Here is a 15,509-nt window from a genome sequence, read left to right as displayed (position 1 = left end):
CCCCCAGCCCCGCTTACCCTGCCCACCTCTACCAGCTTGGTGATCATGACGATGCTCGAGCAGTGCTCCTGCCACACCATGCGCCAGAAATCGTAGATCATCTCAGGCTTCGGCCCTGCGGGCACAGGCGGCCACCTGTCCCTTAGCAAGGTCTCTGCCCAGGGCCAGCAGGCCTGCTGCCCAGCACCACCACCCAGGCCAGGAGGCTCTCTGGGGCCCTCGCGAGGCTCTATGATCACCCCACATTCACCCCACCAATGGCCAATTCATGCCTGCAGGGCCCTGGGGTGAGCAGTCCCAGGGAGAGGCCAGTCGTGCTGAGTGGGACCCAGGAAGCAGAGCTGGAGGGCAGATTCCCAGGCCATGAGACGAGTCTCCAGGAAGGATGGATGGATGGATGGATGGAGGGGGAGAGAACTGGCCAAGTGGGACCCAGAGAGCCACAAAATTGAGAAGTACAACCCATCCTTGAGGACTTGGCCTGACTACCCCTTTTGCACACACAACCATGGAGGCAAGTGGACGAGGGCACCACAGAGACACTGATCACACTGGGAGATACAGAGGGGACAAAAACTGACAGCAGATGCCAAGAGACCAGGCAGAGAAAGGGGACCAGAGAGACAGATGGGAAGTTAGACAGGGAACCAAGCAGGTCACCAGGGAAAGTACACAGCAGGCAGCATGCACTGCAGCACATGGGATGTGCCCCAGCCAGGTACCTTGAGTGGCTATGAAGTGGTTTGACCTGTGATAACCCTAGAACAGGAGAAGAGAGCATGGTGAGACCCCCAGAGTAGCCCCTCAGCCCCTCAGCCCTCCCTTCCCCTTCTCTCCTGAAGCAGCAGCCCCCACACCAGGGAACTGCGCACCTTTGTGCCTGGGCCAACTAACGAAGGTGACCTTGTCCTCCCAGTCCCCAAGGTGGGTGGGAAGTGCAGCTGGGACACCAGTGTCTTGCTGTGTGACCCTTGGGAGGGCAAAACTCCCTTGTGGGTCTACAGGGCCTCCACATTCACAAAGGGAGGACAGTTAGTTATCTGCTCATAATGAGGGTGCTGTTTGGAGACAAAGCCAGAGGACCCTGCCCTGTCCCCAGACTCCCAGGAGCCTTAATCCACCCCAGACCCCAGATGTAGGATAAGCAGGTCAGCTCCCACAGGGCCTCGAGGCAATCAAAATGGACAGTACCTCTCTCTACTACCTCGGTCACCCAGAGCTTGGGGACCTAGATGAAGGCTTCAGAGTGGAAGCAAATGGCCCTTAGAGAACATTTTAAAATCCTGTAAGTCTATTACAATGATGCAGATTGGATGCACTTTCTAAGACCCTTTGTGGGTCACATACTGTGCTAAGCACTTTACCTGCATTGTCTTGTGCAAACCAGAGGCCAGGAGCTACTTTCGCCTCCACTTCCAGAGCCTTCAGGCTGAGGAAAGGAGCCAACTCTGGCCCCAGGGCCACAGCCACCTTGAAATCCCCCATGAGGCCTCACTGTCTGGGACCAAAGGGCTGCCAGACACCTAGAGCACCAACGCAGGCATCATGGAAAGGGGAAGAAGCACCCCAAGGATGGTGCAGGAGAAAACCACCCAGCTCCACCCCTGGCCTCGAGGTCCTGCCCTCAACTCAGCTGTAGGTAACCCCTCTGGCTCCATGGGCTTCCCAAACCCAAGAGCGTTGGAACCAAACAGCCAGGGTTCAAACCCCAGCTCCACCTCCTGCCAGCTGTGTGCACTGAAGCCAACACACCCACACTTCTCTAGGCCTCCATTTTCCCATTTACAAAGTGGAATAATGATAGTTTTTACCTCAAGGGCTATTATGAGAAGCAAATAAAGTACTATAAATTGAGAGTCACCAGGTCAAGCACAAAGTCAGTACTCAATAGTAACAATGATTACTACTGTTTTAAATGTTCAGCGCTGTCTCTTAAGCTTCAAATGGTATCAGTGTCAAGAGTTGCTAGGGTGGGGGTGATTTATTATAGGAGTTAATACGAGTCTTGGAGTATAGTGGACCTGGGTTCCTGTCACAGCTCGGCCAAGGAGGCGCTGTGTGACCCCGAGCACTGAGAGGGTGCTTCTCAGCCTCTCAAGGACACAAGGATCTCCTGCAATCTTGGTAAAAGTCATACTGGGGCTCAGAAGGCCTGGGGATGAGGCCTGGGGTTGCTGGTTTCCAGCCAGCTCCGTCTGGGGCAGCACCGTTGCTGCCAGCCCTCAGATGCACGGAGCGGGCGGCCGGGCTCTTGGCCTTGCTAAGCCTGTTTTCCTCTGGAGAATGAGGACACCAGCAAGACCTGTGCTCAGAAATTCAGTTACCTACTTACCACTGCCATGAAAAAGACCAAAGCACAAAGTGACTAATAATGACAAGTCTCCAGGGCCACTCACTCTTCTCTGCCGGGAGCCCCAGCAGGTCTGGCCTAATTCCCGCCTGCTGCTGCTCCAAGCCACTGTCTCTGGGTCAAGTCCCTAACAGAGCTGCTGGGCAATCGGACAGAGGGGACGTGAAGACAGAGGACAGGGCGGGCCTGTTATAGGTGCTGCTGGTGGCTGTGCCCCCAACCTCCAGCCAAGTCAAGCTGGACCTCCACTGTCCCATCTAAAACCAGCTCGCTAAGAATCCCACCGCAAAAAAAAAAAAAAAAAAAAGAATCCCACCGCAGAGCAGGTGCCTCCTGTGATTCAGCCACCTCTGTCACCCCCAGGGCCCAGCACAATACAATACCAGCACTCAAGCACTAGTCAGGAAATAATGGAGGCATGGAACTCAATTAAAATGGATCAACCAGGCTGTGGGTGTAGCTCTGGGGCACAGCACTTACCCAGCCTGCATGAGGCACTGGGTTCCATCCCAGCACTACTGGGAGAAAGGGGGGGGTCACTTTGCCCAGTGCCCAGCTGGTCTAAAATTAGGCTCCATTAGTAAATGTTCTGCTTTTTTTCAGGGTCCTATTCTTTTGTTGTCTGCAGGCATCATTTTGGAGAAAGTATAATCCAGGGTCATGTGACCTATCTTTGTCACAACCCTACTTGAAGTAAGTGAGCAAACAGCTCTGAATGTCTACACACTAACATTTTCAATACATACATGTGTTTGCTGCATGATTATATGACATAGAGACACAAATAAAGTCCAAAGTGGTTTGATTTTAAAGGAAGGTGAGTAGATCCTCTATGCTCACCACTGTGCAGACCAGCATTGCCCAGCACCGGGCCTCACACCCCAGGAAGCCTTGGCAGGTTCTAGGACCGTGCTCCTGAGTCCTGAGTCCTTCCTGGAGGCAGACTGGGTGGTCCCAGGGGACAGACTGGGCACCTTTGCTATAGGCAAGAACCCCAGGGCATCCCGATGCTCCCCAAAGGGCAAGAGCCACAATCTAATGTGAAAACCAAGTGCTAAGGCCAGATGGCAGCATTCAGCAAGTCACTTAAATTTTCTGAGGCTCAATTTCTCACCTGTAAAATGCTACTCACTCTGGTCCCTCCCTTGCAGAGTGTGGTAAAGATGAAATGATGTCCCTAGGGTACCTGGCACACGGCAGGTGCTCAGTGAGGGACATAACTGGTAACTGGCATCGGAAGAAGCATTTAGCCAAACTTTCTCAGGGTATTTTTTTTCCTTTGTGGTGCTAGGGATGGAACACATCAGGCAAACACTCTGCCACTGAGCTGTGTCTGCAGCCCCTTGGAAGGATGTCTCTTCAGAGTCGAACAACAGGAAAGCAAATGACTGAACTTCAAGAGCAAGTGGGTGTGGGGGGAAATTGAGGCGTGGACATGTAATGACCTGAATTCATCACAACCCACAGGAAGCACTAGGGATGGACATATCCATTGCATCTTGAAAGCCTCATCATCCTTTTAAATTTGAAAACTTCACAAGCCAACTGTGTAACTATACTCAAAATAAGAGATACATCTGGGATAATGGGTCCTCCCTCCCAAATGTCACCGTGGGGAGCTTTCACTCTATATGTTAGTCTCCCCATGTTGTCTGAAAGTCTGATAATGAACAGAATTTTAGCAATGATTAAAAAAAAAGCACGAAATATATTTTTAAAGGAAAAAGAGAAACAAAATAGAAAAGGTACCCCACAAAATAGCAAAGGATCACAGTCATTAAATATTATGAAAATAACATGTATGTATTAAAAATCAAATCAGAGCCACTATGTGCATTAGGATTGGGTTTTGTTTAATTCTTAAACGGTCAGAAGGTAGCTCAATTTTTAAAAGTGAATATACAAACTGCTCCCCAAAAAAACATTCAAATTAGGACTAAATTAAAGGCAAATCGGTTGGGGTTGAGTTTTAAGCAAACTGATCATGAAGGGATTTGAACATCAGGGAAACTAGTTGTAGCAGGCTGACCAAGGGCTGTCCCTGACCCCTAAGCAAACAGAGACAGGACCACCCAGGGCATCTTCCCCACCCTCCTCGCTGAGAGTCCTGCTAGTGAGGCTCACTGGTAATGGGGTTACTCGGGGACAAAGGTGGCAGAGAGCGATGGCCAGAACAGAACAGGGCTAAGAGACACACCCAATATGGCAGCCCCATCTCAAGGAGGTAGAGGATGCGGGGGGGCGGCGCTTACAATAGGGACACTGTCAGATCTTCAGCTCTGGGCAGCCCCTGGCCAGGCTGCTGAAATGGACGGTTGGTTTTGGGTGCACAAGGAGAGGGGAAAGAGGGAAGAGACTGGAGAGAGAAAGGGAAGGAGGGAAGGTAGGGAGGAGGGAGGGAAACAGGGAGAAGGGAAGGAGGGAGGGAGAGAGGGAGGGCAGGAGAGGCAGGCTGAGATACTGTCACTCAGACAGACAGAAGGAGGTGAGGAGGAGAGAAGGAAGAAGAGGAGGAGGAACAGCGGGAAGAGAAGGGAAGGAGGAGAAGGGAGAAGAGGAAGAGGAGAAGGGGCGGGAGATACTTACTTGGCGGTTTATCCGAATCTTAATGATTCCAGTGAGGGAACAGTACAAAGCAAAAGAGATAGATGTTAGGCCAGAGGCAGATGGAGGTGGACAGGGCACAGGACTGGCCAGAAAGGGGATGTGAGCAGAAAAGCAGAGACAGGAGGGCTGGGCCAGGCCAGAGAAGGGGAGTAGCTTTTCCCTGCCAGAGCCCAAAAGAAGGCGACTAGGCCTTGACAAGACCGAGGAGAAGCCCACTGTCACCAAAGCTGCCCAAGTCTCCGAGGCCAGGCCCAGCCCTCACCCCTGCCAAGGGACGGGACGGGAGCTGTGGGGAAAGATGAGCGGTTCTGGGGAACATGGAGTGTCACGTCTGGCCCCAGGAGGAAGACGAAGAGGGAGAGGAGAGCCGGTGTCCAGAGTCCCTGACCCCCTCAGCTCCCCGTAGTGCCTTGCTCCCCAGGCCTTTGCTCACGTGCCCCTGCCTCGGTGTCCTGCCCTTTCCTCTCCAGCCACCCGAGAAGCTCGGTCCCTGCTTCCTCCACGCAGCCTACCACAGCCACCCTGGCCGTACCACAGAAGGGTTGTGTGCCACTGGGAACGCCATTTCTCTCTTCTGTCTGGCCTGTGCTTTCCCATCTACTCTGAAATCATTTCACCTGTGTATATGTGTATCTGTCTCCCCCCCGTCAAATACATGTATTCAAAGGAAGCAGGGAACATGCCTGTCTTGTTCACACCTGGATTCCTGGTCCCAGGCGCTCAAAATATATCCATAATGATGCTCTCGCAAACTTGGTTTGCACGGGGAGTGGAGGAGCCCCACAAAAGTCCCTGGGCTCTCCACCATCATCTCTGGACACCCAATCCAGGTCTCCTGGCTGCCTCCCTATCTCTGGCCCCTCCCTCCAACCCAGCCAGATCCTGCCACCACAGCAGGTGGCCAGATCGCCTGATGGTTAGCAGCAAAGGCTCTGGAGACAGAGGCTGAGGTTTGAGTCCTTTCATTCACTATCTGTGTGACCCAGAACTCTCTGCTTCACTTCCCTCAGCCCGTTTTCTCACCTGTACAAGGAAGTCGTGACGCTAACTACCTTATCAGGTAACTATAGGGGTTATAGAAAATGCAATATTGGCTATAAAGTGCTTAGCACAGTGCTTGGCACATAGTATATGCTCAATAAATGTGCTTTTTTTTTCTTTGCAGTTCGGGGGATCAAACCCAGAGCCTTTGCACTGAGCTGTATCTCCAGCCCTTTTTTATTTTTTTATTTTGAGATGGATCTAAGTTGCTAAATTGCCCAGACGGCTCAAACTTTTGATCCTCTGCCTCCCAGAGTGCTGGGACTACAGCCACTGTGAGTGGCTGCATTATTATGCTTAAAGTACCATTCTGATCGCAGTCAAAACATTTTGACAACTCCCTAGTGCCCCTAGAAAAAAGTACAACTCCTTACCCTGCCGTTTGAGGACTTCACCCAGCCCCATGCTACCTCTTCAACTTTAGAATCCACCCTCCAAGTTTGTAGCCTCTCCCTGAGAAGGGATCCTGCCTCACCTCTAGGCCTCGCTGTCCGCCCTTGGACCTTCCTTCCACCTCCCACCTCTCAGGCCAGGAAGCCTGCAGGAAGCCTTCCTCCCCTAGCTCTGAGCTCTCTGGCACATAACACAGAAGACAGGGCAGACAGAACTTATTTGAACCCCCATTGATTCCCTGACAGGTTCCTGCCCCTCCTGGACAGTGAGCCTGGAGCAGACAGGGCCAGGCCAGCAGAAATGACAGGGGCAAGCACTCACGTCTATGTAGTTGGCATTAATGTAGTCAGCATTGGGGTCTCCCAGCATTGGGTGCAGCTTCACTCGGTGCCGGTCATCTGTGAACACAGAGCAGGTGGACACAGGCTGGAGCAGGGGACCCAGAGTGGGGGCGGGTGAGGAAGGCCAGAGGCTAGCTTCCTGGAGGCTAGGGGTGGAGCAGCTATGAACACTAGAGGCTCGGGCTGACCAGAAGGGTCTGGGCACCATGGGAGGCAGGACAGGCCAGGGGTTAGAGTCTGGGCTGTGGAGTCGAAGAGTCCCAAGGTCGTGTGTTGTTCAGGTAATTAGCTGTGCGAGCGTGAGCAGAGGTCTTAGTCACTCCAGCCTCGGTTTCCTCATGGTAGATCCTCTATAAATGACAACTAATACTACCACAATCTCTGAGAATGGCCCCAGCTCCCTCAGGATGTGTTTCCCCTTTCTGGTCCGCCCCACCCACTGCCCTGGACCCCAGCCCCCTTCCCAGAACTCACAGGCAGGCATGGATTCCTGCCGGCCACCCTTGAGCTTGTCTTTCTTCTTGGTGGCATCCCAGCCTTCAAAGAAGCTCTGCCGGAAGGGAGAGTGGTCGTCAGCAGGGGAGGATCCCAGCACACGCAGAACCTCTCCCTTCAACAGGGAGGATGTGGGCAGGAAGGGGGTGGGGACATGGGGAGGGTCAGATTCAGGGCTGAACTTGGGGCCTGAGAGAGTGAACCCTGTATCGGTGACGGACCAGGTTCAAAACCAAAGGCTGTGGGAGGAAAGGACACGAAAAGACAGGGGAGAGTTCACAGACATTTTAGAATATGAGTCAGGTTTAGAATAAGGGTCAAATCAGATTTGAGTTAGAAAGGGAAAGGTGAGGATCAGATCAAGATTGGGATAGGGATGGTGTCATCAACCAGGTGGAGGAGGACAGATCCAAGTCAGTGGAGTTTAGGATGGGACAGGTCAACAGCAGATGGGGTCTGGTCAAGGACACTGCTGGTGATTTGGTTCAAATCAGAGACTGGGTCAGGACAGAGATGGACACTGAGAGGACATTTAAGATCAGATTTCAAACCAGAATTAGGATGACAGGGGAAAAAAACAGGTAAGTGTGTGAGATCCGGGTGAGGGTAACGGATGAAAGAGTTAGTTTGAATTGGAGGCTGTCAGGGTAGGGATATCTAACTGGAGCTGGGCTGAGGGTTGCCAGCGTCAGGATACACAGCTAGGAGGACCGAGGGAAGCCCAGATGGGGTCCTGGCTCGACCGGCCGTGCGTGCACCTCGTACTCCTGCTTGAAGCCGTAACCCTCGGCCGTCTTCATCTGGTTGATGTGCTGCAGAAGGTCAGCCACACGCACCGCAGGGTGCAGCTGGCCGGTGTGATAAGGGGAGCCCTTCCGGCCACACGGACGTCGTGGAGAGCCCCCCAGCAGGCTGCTGGCTTCTGTGACCCCACCGCTGCGCTGGTCTCCTGCAGCCAGAAGAAGGGAGAGGGGTTCTTGACAAACCTGTGCCCCAGCCCAAGGGACCCCAGGTGGGCTCAGGGTGGGGCAGGGAGGGTGGAGCAGACAGGGAGCACAGCCACTGTGGCCTGTCCTGCCCGATCCTGGGCACACCCCTTCCCTCGGCACCTCGGTGTCCCATCTATAAAATGAGCAGGTCAGATCAGACGACCTCAGGACCCTGTGGTCCTGCCACAGTGCTACCCTCACTCCACCCTGTGGCGTTTCACACACGGTCTACAGAGGCAGTGCTCAGCAGAACCCCTGCCAGCACCTCTGTCCCACTCCTCTTCCAGGGAACAATCTGGCACACTGGCAGCTCCCAGCAATTACCTCCCCGTTCAAAGATGAGCAAATCAAAATTCACTGCCACCACCCTCTCCACCGATGATAGGAACCACCTGAATAGAAGCGTTTCTCCTGCGTGAGCAGTTCCATTGTCAGCCTCGCAGCGGCCAGCAGGAGAGGGGGGCTGGGTGGCCTGCGGTGCCTCACGTACCCCAGTGCCCTCCTCCCAAGCCCCACTTCCTCCCCAGTTCTTTGGGTCAGGATCCCCAAGGACACCCTGCTGCCTGGCCCTGGAGGTCAGGGCTGAGGCTGAGAAGGCAGCTGTTGTCCCTCTGCCCCCAGCACTTGCTCCCACTCTCTCACTCATTTCCCTCGTGTATCAAACCACATACGCCATCGTGGCCTGGCGCCCCATACCCTTAATTTTACAGATGGCGAGGCTGAGGTCCAAAGAGCATGACTGGCCTCATGTCATAGCTGCCAAAGTGTGTTCCAGAGCAAACTAGGTAGACAAAATGATTAACTGGTATGCTGCTGAAAAGATGAGGAGGAGGATGGGGAGGGGGCTCTGCATTTTGAAGGAGTCTGTGAAATTCTGGCATAAACAAAAATAAATAGATCTCTTCCCTGTAAGACCTCTCAGGGCTTCCAAGATGTTTGCGTGCATTTTAAATCTCCAAGAGATGAATGGAAAGAGCGATGCTTCAGAAACCTCTTTCACCATGAGAGCTCTTTCTGTTTCCCGAAATATCCTCGGGGGAATACTGCAGAATGTGGAGACTGAGACAGGCCGTGGAGTCAAACAGACCTCAGATCAAATCCCAGCTCTGCATGTGGCCTTGGGGATGTTATTCTCTCTAAATTTCTACTTTCACATGCCAAATCCAGATAAAGATGGTTACTGCCCAATATGTGATGATGTAAATATTAAATAAGGACATACAAGGCACCCAGCCCAGGGCCTGGCACACAGTGAGAACCTCCACAGGGTAGCTGTTGGTGTTATTAGTTGTCCCCAAGGAAAGGAAGACTCCCTTGAGGCCCAGCAAACCAAGGCAGCTGGCCGGTAAGAGTCTTGGTCCTTCTCCGCTGTAAGATTTTGATCCAGTAGCCTGAAGAGGCAAATGAAAGAAGCATCCACAACAAACACAAGATTTCAAGGATTTCTGCTGGCTCAGAGAACTCGGGGACTCAATGAGGCAGAGGACTCTGGTGCTCTTTGTGGGAACGGAGTCAACAAAGGGCTCTCCGGGTGGAAAAAGAGCAAATGAAGGAGGGAGGGAATCAAACAGTTCACCCCCTGAGGCCCTAAAAGGCCAACATCCCTGCCACAGCCCCACAAGCAGGCACACAATGGACCCACAATGGTCCAGGCCCAGTAAAAGATCCACCTGGTTGAGATCCTGATGGGAAGACAGAGCCAGGTCCAGGTAGCTTTCAGCTAGGTCCAAGAACAACACAAGATGTTCTGCAAATAAGACCCCTAGGAAAGGATGGGGCTGAGTACAATGATGTTCCCAAGAGGACCCTCCTTTTCCTGGGCCCAGCGAAGACAGGTCCCTACCCTCTTTGCCCATGAATTTTCCTGTGGGATTTGAGACACAACTTCTACCCCACACCATCCTCCACCCCCAAGGACCACCTTGCCTATGGCTGGTAGCCCCTGTGAGGGAGGGAGGAAGGGAGCAAAGTGAAAACCAGACCCTGGTTTCAAGGTCAACACCCAGGTGCTCTCCCAGGCTCTTCCTCGCTCCAACATGAATACACAACATCTGTGCATAATTGCTGGGGAGGGTTGGGGCAGGCTTATGGGGTCGTACAGGGGAGGGTGAGTGCAGAGAATGCTGGGTTTGGAGGCAGAAAGATCTGAATTCGAATTCTAACACATCCCTCAACCTCTCTTGGCTTCAGTGTCCTCACCTCCAAGTGAGGATCCATTCAGTGCCTATTTAAAATAAAATTTCTTGGCAAACTAAAAACTAAAGGGAACTTTGCTAATCTGATATAACATTTCTATCAAAAAAAAAAGCAAACTTTTTTCTCAGGATTTAAATGTTAGAAGCATTCCTCATGAAGTGAAGAAAACAAGACAAAAGATTTTTGCTATAACTACTTCTATTTAATGTAGTCCTGGAGGTTCCAGCCAGTACTATTTACAAAACAATAGGGGAACAAAGGATTTTTTTAAATGGGAAAGGTGAAACAGAGTGGTTGGTATTTGTAGGTCCTTTAAGTGTAGGTGGAAACATCTGAAAGATCCTGTAAATGAGCTAGAATTTATAAGAAAGTTTATCAAGTATGAATATAAAATCAATATACAGGCCAGGGATATAGCTCAGTGGCACAGTGCCTGCCTGGCAAGTGCGAGGTCCTGAGTTCAATTCCCAGTATCAAAAAAAAAAAAAAAATTAATATACATACAAAAAAATCAACTGCATTTTTCTGTATAAAACTGGTAATATTTAAAAGTATACCACTTGCAATAGAAGTTTTAAAAAAAATGACTTGGAGCTAAGGGTGTAACTCAATAGTAGAGAGCACCAAAAATTAAATAAGTAAGTATGCAACCTGGTATCTAACAAAAGATGTGCAGGATTTTACAGAGAAAATTACTGGAGGACAATCAAGACCCAAATAAATGAGGTGGTATATATCATGTTCATTAATGGAAAAACAGTTTGATAAGATGTCTCTTCCACTCAGATTGATCTATAGATTCAATACAAATCCATCCAGCAAGGGCTTTTAAGAAACTTCAAAAGATGACACTGAAATTTATAAGAAAGAGAATGAAGACAGAATAGTAAAGATCCCCTTGACAAAGAACAAAGCTGGGAAGGTTTAACATTTCAGACGAAATGGAACAAAACTAAACTGTGCAAGTTTGGCACAAGTATCACCAAATTAACCAGAGAAAGAGAACACGGAGCCAAAAACCAACCCACACATACATGGAAACATAACATAGGACAAGGCCGGCGCCGCAAATCGGTAGTGAAAGTACAAACTATAAGAAGTGATGCCAGGACAGTTGATTATCCCTATGGAAAAAAGGAAAATCCTTAATTCGAACCACACACAAAAATTAACTCCAGATGGATAAAGATTTAAATGTAAAATACAAGATATTAAAAGTTTGAGGAGAAAAAATATAAATATGACCTCGGTTAGGGAAGCAGTTCTTTAAAGAAAAGACAAAAAGTAGATACCATAAAGAAAAAGACTGATAACTTTGACTACATTAAAATAAAAACTTTCTGTTCATCTAAAGACACTATAAATAACCCAGAGAGATGAGCTATGAATTGGAGAAGTTATTTGCAATTCATATTTGACAAATGATTATTATCCTAAATATATAAAGAACTCCTAAAAACCACTAAGAAAGCAACAAAAAGCCCAATAGAAAATTAGGTGAAAGACATGAACAGGCATTTCATGGAAGAAGAGACCTGAATGGCCAATAATGACTTGAAAATGCATTCAACCTCATTACTAATCAGAGATATGCAAATTAAGCCTATAGGGAATTACCATTTTATACAAACTACTTTGGCAAAGGCAAGAAGGCTGGCAAGTTTTGATCATGATGCAAAGCAACAAAGTCTTACACACTACTGCTAATGGGCAAACGGGTAAAATCACTTTGGAAAACTACTTGGCACCATCTTGCTAAATTTAAGAAGCGCATAATCCTTGATCCAGCAACACTACATCCAGAACGGCACAGGCATCTACAGGTTCACATAAGAATGTTCCCCACAGCCTCCTTTATGATAAGCAGACTCCAACCAGATACTGCAGTCCTTCGTGGCAGAAAAGTAGGCTCACAGAAAAGTAAATGGACTGCAGCAAAATATCCACATGGGCAAACACTAAAAAACATGATGCTGAGTTCAAAGACAAGAGTGAGATTTCATCTTTATAAAGCTTCAAAATGAGTGAAACTGCACAACGTATTCTTTGGAGAAATGTGCGCACACGGGAAAACTACCCCCAACAGACAAGAAGAGCACAAATGCATATTTTGGGGAATGTTTCTGCCCAAGGAGGTAGGGGATATAATAGCCAGTGTTCCAATAATGCTCCAGTGGGGTTCACTGGTGTCTGTTGTATTGGTAGGACTTTGTGACTTTCATACATATCACATGTTTTCTTTTATACTAATCAAGACTAAGTAGAATAAAAACATGTAGGATGAAGAAATTGATGACACACTCCTAGTGCACAACAGCTGATTCACTCTGCTTCCTGAATCCAAACACAGCACTACATGATTTACGTGATCTCATTTAGGCTTCCAGTCAGCCTGAAGAACCCTGAACAGCACTGCAGAGAACCAGCAGAGATGACCTTTACTCCCAATTTAAATACAGGAAACAGACCTCCCAGAGTTAGGCAACTTGCCCCAGGCCACAGAGCTGAAAGAGACCAGTGCAAGTCTATGTGGCACCAGTCTGGTCCTTCCAAGCCACTGGACTCCTTCATCTCACACAGGAGGTGCTCGACTATAATGAGGCTGCCTTGATCCCTGCAGATCTGAGAGCAGCACCTCCTCATGACAACTGTCACATGTGATCTTGCATCCCTGTTGCGTAGAATTCTAGGCCATTCCCCTAGCACACAATGCAAATACCCCTGGGCAGTTCTTCTGAATTTCCTTATAGTGCTGACTTTGATGAGGGGTGTAACCGAACTCACCCAACGAACTCGCCCAACGTGGAGTGGGTCCAGGTGCAGAGCCCCAAAGCCTGGGAAAGGGCTGGGGTCAGCACTCACCCCTAGGGCTGTAGCCTGGCGCATCCATGAAGGACAGGCCCAGCCGCTCATCCTCCTGCAGGGTGCTCTGGTCTGTGAAGCTCCGGTCTACAGCGCTCATCATGTGGGTCTTCTCCTGGCGGTAGTTGACAGTGGCCTTGGCCATGTTCACCGGCTTCCTATGGGGGAGGGGTTGATGAGAGACACAGGCACCGTGCAGGGCTGGACAGTGCCCAGTGATGGGAGCGCAGGTGCCAGCAGTCAAGCAGCCTCAGGGCCAGGCAGCTGTCCCCGAAACATGTGCAGATGCAAAAAGGCAGTCACAGAGGTCCACCTGCATCCTTCACTCCCCAGCTGCTGCCCCCACCCCACCTCCAAATGCCTGGCAGTAGAGGCCTTGTGCCAAGGCCTTGTCCTAATCCTACTTGCTCCGAGGTCTCAGTTCCCAGGTCTCAGGAAATGGGTATAAAATTCACTCTGGGCCTAATTCACTGTCACAGCAGTCAAACACTACACCCCAAACTAGGAGGAATGCTGGCCTGGCTCCAGGTCTAGCACGCCCCACCCCTCACAGAGACCTGGCCTAGGAACTCCCTTCTGTCCTGCTGCAGTCATCGAGCCCTCTGGCAGGTCAAGAGGCTGCTCAGTAGCTCGAGAGTCTCCTTGAATACAGTAAACTCCAGCCTCAGCTCTCGCTCCTGCCAGGACCCCTGGGATGGCCCCACATAGACCGCCCTAGACTTGCAAAGTAATACTCGGGGTCCATACTCCCCACTGCCCACCTGCTCGGCCTGCTGCTGAGAGCAGAGAAGAAATGAGACCGCCCTCCCTCAGGCCTGGCTTCTCTCCTCTGTGACTCCTGAGGAATGGGCAGGACAGTGGGAGGGAAAGAGGGTGGGCAGGCAGGGGACAGAGCTCCATGATCAAGGGGGCAAAAATGGGCAGAGGAAATGAGTTGGGACCCCTGCGGAAGGCTCCAGAGGAAAGGGCTGCTGCTCACCTGCTCGACCCTACACTGTGCAGGTGTGGGCAGCCCAGGGTATGAGGGCTCAGGGACACTGACCACCGATGGGGACAAGGACTCCTGTTGGCCAGTCCTGAACTCAAGAGCTCTCTGGGGCAGGGAAGGACAAGGGAACCCAGCAGGCTCAGGCATCGCCCCGACTGTGGCCGAGGTTGGAGTCAAAGACCCCTCTGGGGCCAGTTTGGGAGAAAACTCTGTGGCTGTGACCTCAGTCAACTACCTTGAGGTAGACAGACAATGGGTAGGATACAGAAGATGAGGAGAGTGAGAGTAAAGGGACAGAAACAAGGAGAGAGAGAGAGATGGGGACAGAAAGAGAGGGAGGGGCGGGCCAGACACCGGCAAACCACAGGAAGACAGAGGGCCATGGACGGTGGACAGCGGCCAAGCTGGCTGACAATGGCACCCAGGAAGACCCATCACCTAGTGGAGCCCAGCTAGAGGACAGTCTCCCTGTGGACCACAGGGCTCTGCTCCCAGCCCAGGGCTCGCGGCCTCTTTGGAACAAGAAGCACAAACAGACCAGCCAGATCCACACGGGACAGAGCCACGAGGGACACCTGACCTTGCTGGCCTCTGCATGATCTTAGAGTGAAACGAGGCCGGTGGAATTTAACACAAACACTTTCAAAAGTTCTGCATTTAGATTCAAAAATTATCTGCACGAGGCACAAGGGAGGGAGAACCGCCCCGTCAGCAAGTTCTGCAGGAGCTGAGTTGGAGGCTCAGCGCCAGTGGAGGGAGGTCTGGGTGCAGAGAAGTGATGCCAGAAGCCGGCATGCGAGCAGCAGGTCCAGGACAAGTGTGGCGAGGACACCAGGCTCAGAGAAGGGACATGACTTGTCTGCAGGAAGTAGCAGACTTGGCTGACTGACTACAAAACCGATGCTCATGGCCATGGCTTGAGGAAAAGGACAGGAGATAGAGCAGAGAAGGGGCTCCCCGAGGCAGAGGTGGCCACAGAAAGGGCTGACACCGGGCCAGAACAGGGCCCAGGAGCCCCACCAGAGGGGCAGGGGGCCTCACCCTGGGGGTTCCGGCCAGGAGAACTACTTACGGGTAGCAGGAGTAGGCGTAGTGGTCCCTCCTGGCAGCGTGCAAAGAGAATACCATAGTGTGTCCACAGCCTCCCAGCAAGGCGGATGAAAAACACCAGCCAGCAGGGAGGCCCTGCAGCTTCCTGAGCCGGGGAGGGGACTGGCCAGGCACTGGACAGGTCAAAGTGCCTTCCC

The 15,509-nt window shown here is 51.2% G+C and overlaps 1 protein-coding gene across 6 annotated transcripts in view; it reads right to left on the bottom strand.

Annotated features, from left to right (window-relative positions):
* Positions 1 to 15,509, bottom strand: part of Ptpru (protein tyrosine phosphatase, receptor type, U) — a 72,997-nt gene that overhangs the window by 13,471 nt on the left and 44,017 nt on the right. For 4 of the 6 annotated variants that reach the window (XM_005394992.2, XM_013519598.1, XM_013519600.1 and 1 more), the window contains exons 15-20: positions 13,275 to 13,432; positions 7,986 to 8,176; positions 7,207 to 7,282; positions 6,713 to 6,789; positions 723 to 759; positions 18 to 115 (exon numbers count right to left, since the gene is read on the bottom strand). In XM_005394992.2, coding sequence (XP_005395049.1) covers positions 18 to 115; positions 723 to 759; positions 6,713 to 6,789; positions 7,207 to 7,282; positions 7,986 to 8,176; positions 13,275 to 13,432 — 637 coding nt within the window. Of the gene's footprint in view, positions 1 to 17; positions 116 to 722; positions 760 to 6,712; positions 6,790 to 7,206; positions 7,283 to 7,985; positions 8,177 to 13,274; positions 13,433 to 15,334; positions 15,365 to 15,509 lie in introns of all 6 variants that reach the window. The other 2 variants (XM_005394989.2, XM_005394993.2) reach the window with 2 other exon arrangements.

Source organism: Chinchilla lanigera, unplaced genomic scaffold (assembly GCF_000276665.1).
Source record: "Chinchilla lanigera isolate Chin_1 unplaced genomic scaffold, ChiLan1.0 scaffold00051, whole genome shotgun sequence".
NCBI classification, from domain to species: Eukaryota; Metazoa; Chordata; class Mammalia; order Rodentia; family Chinchillidae; genus Chinchilla; species Chinchilla lanigera.
The sequence above is the reverse complement of the archived record's forward strand: the minus strand, read 5'-3'. Positions and strand labels throughout refer to the sequence as shown.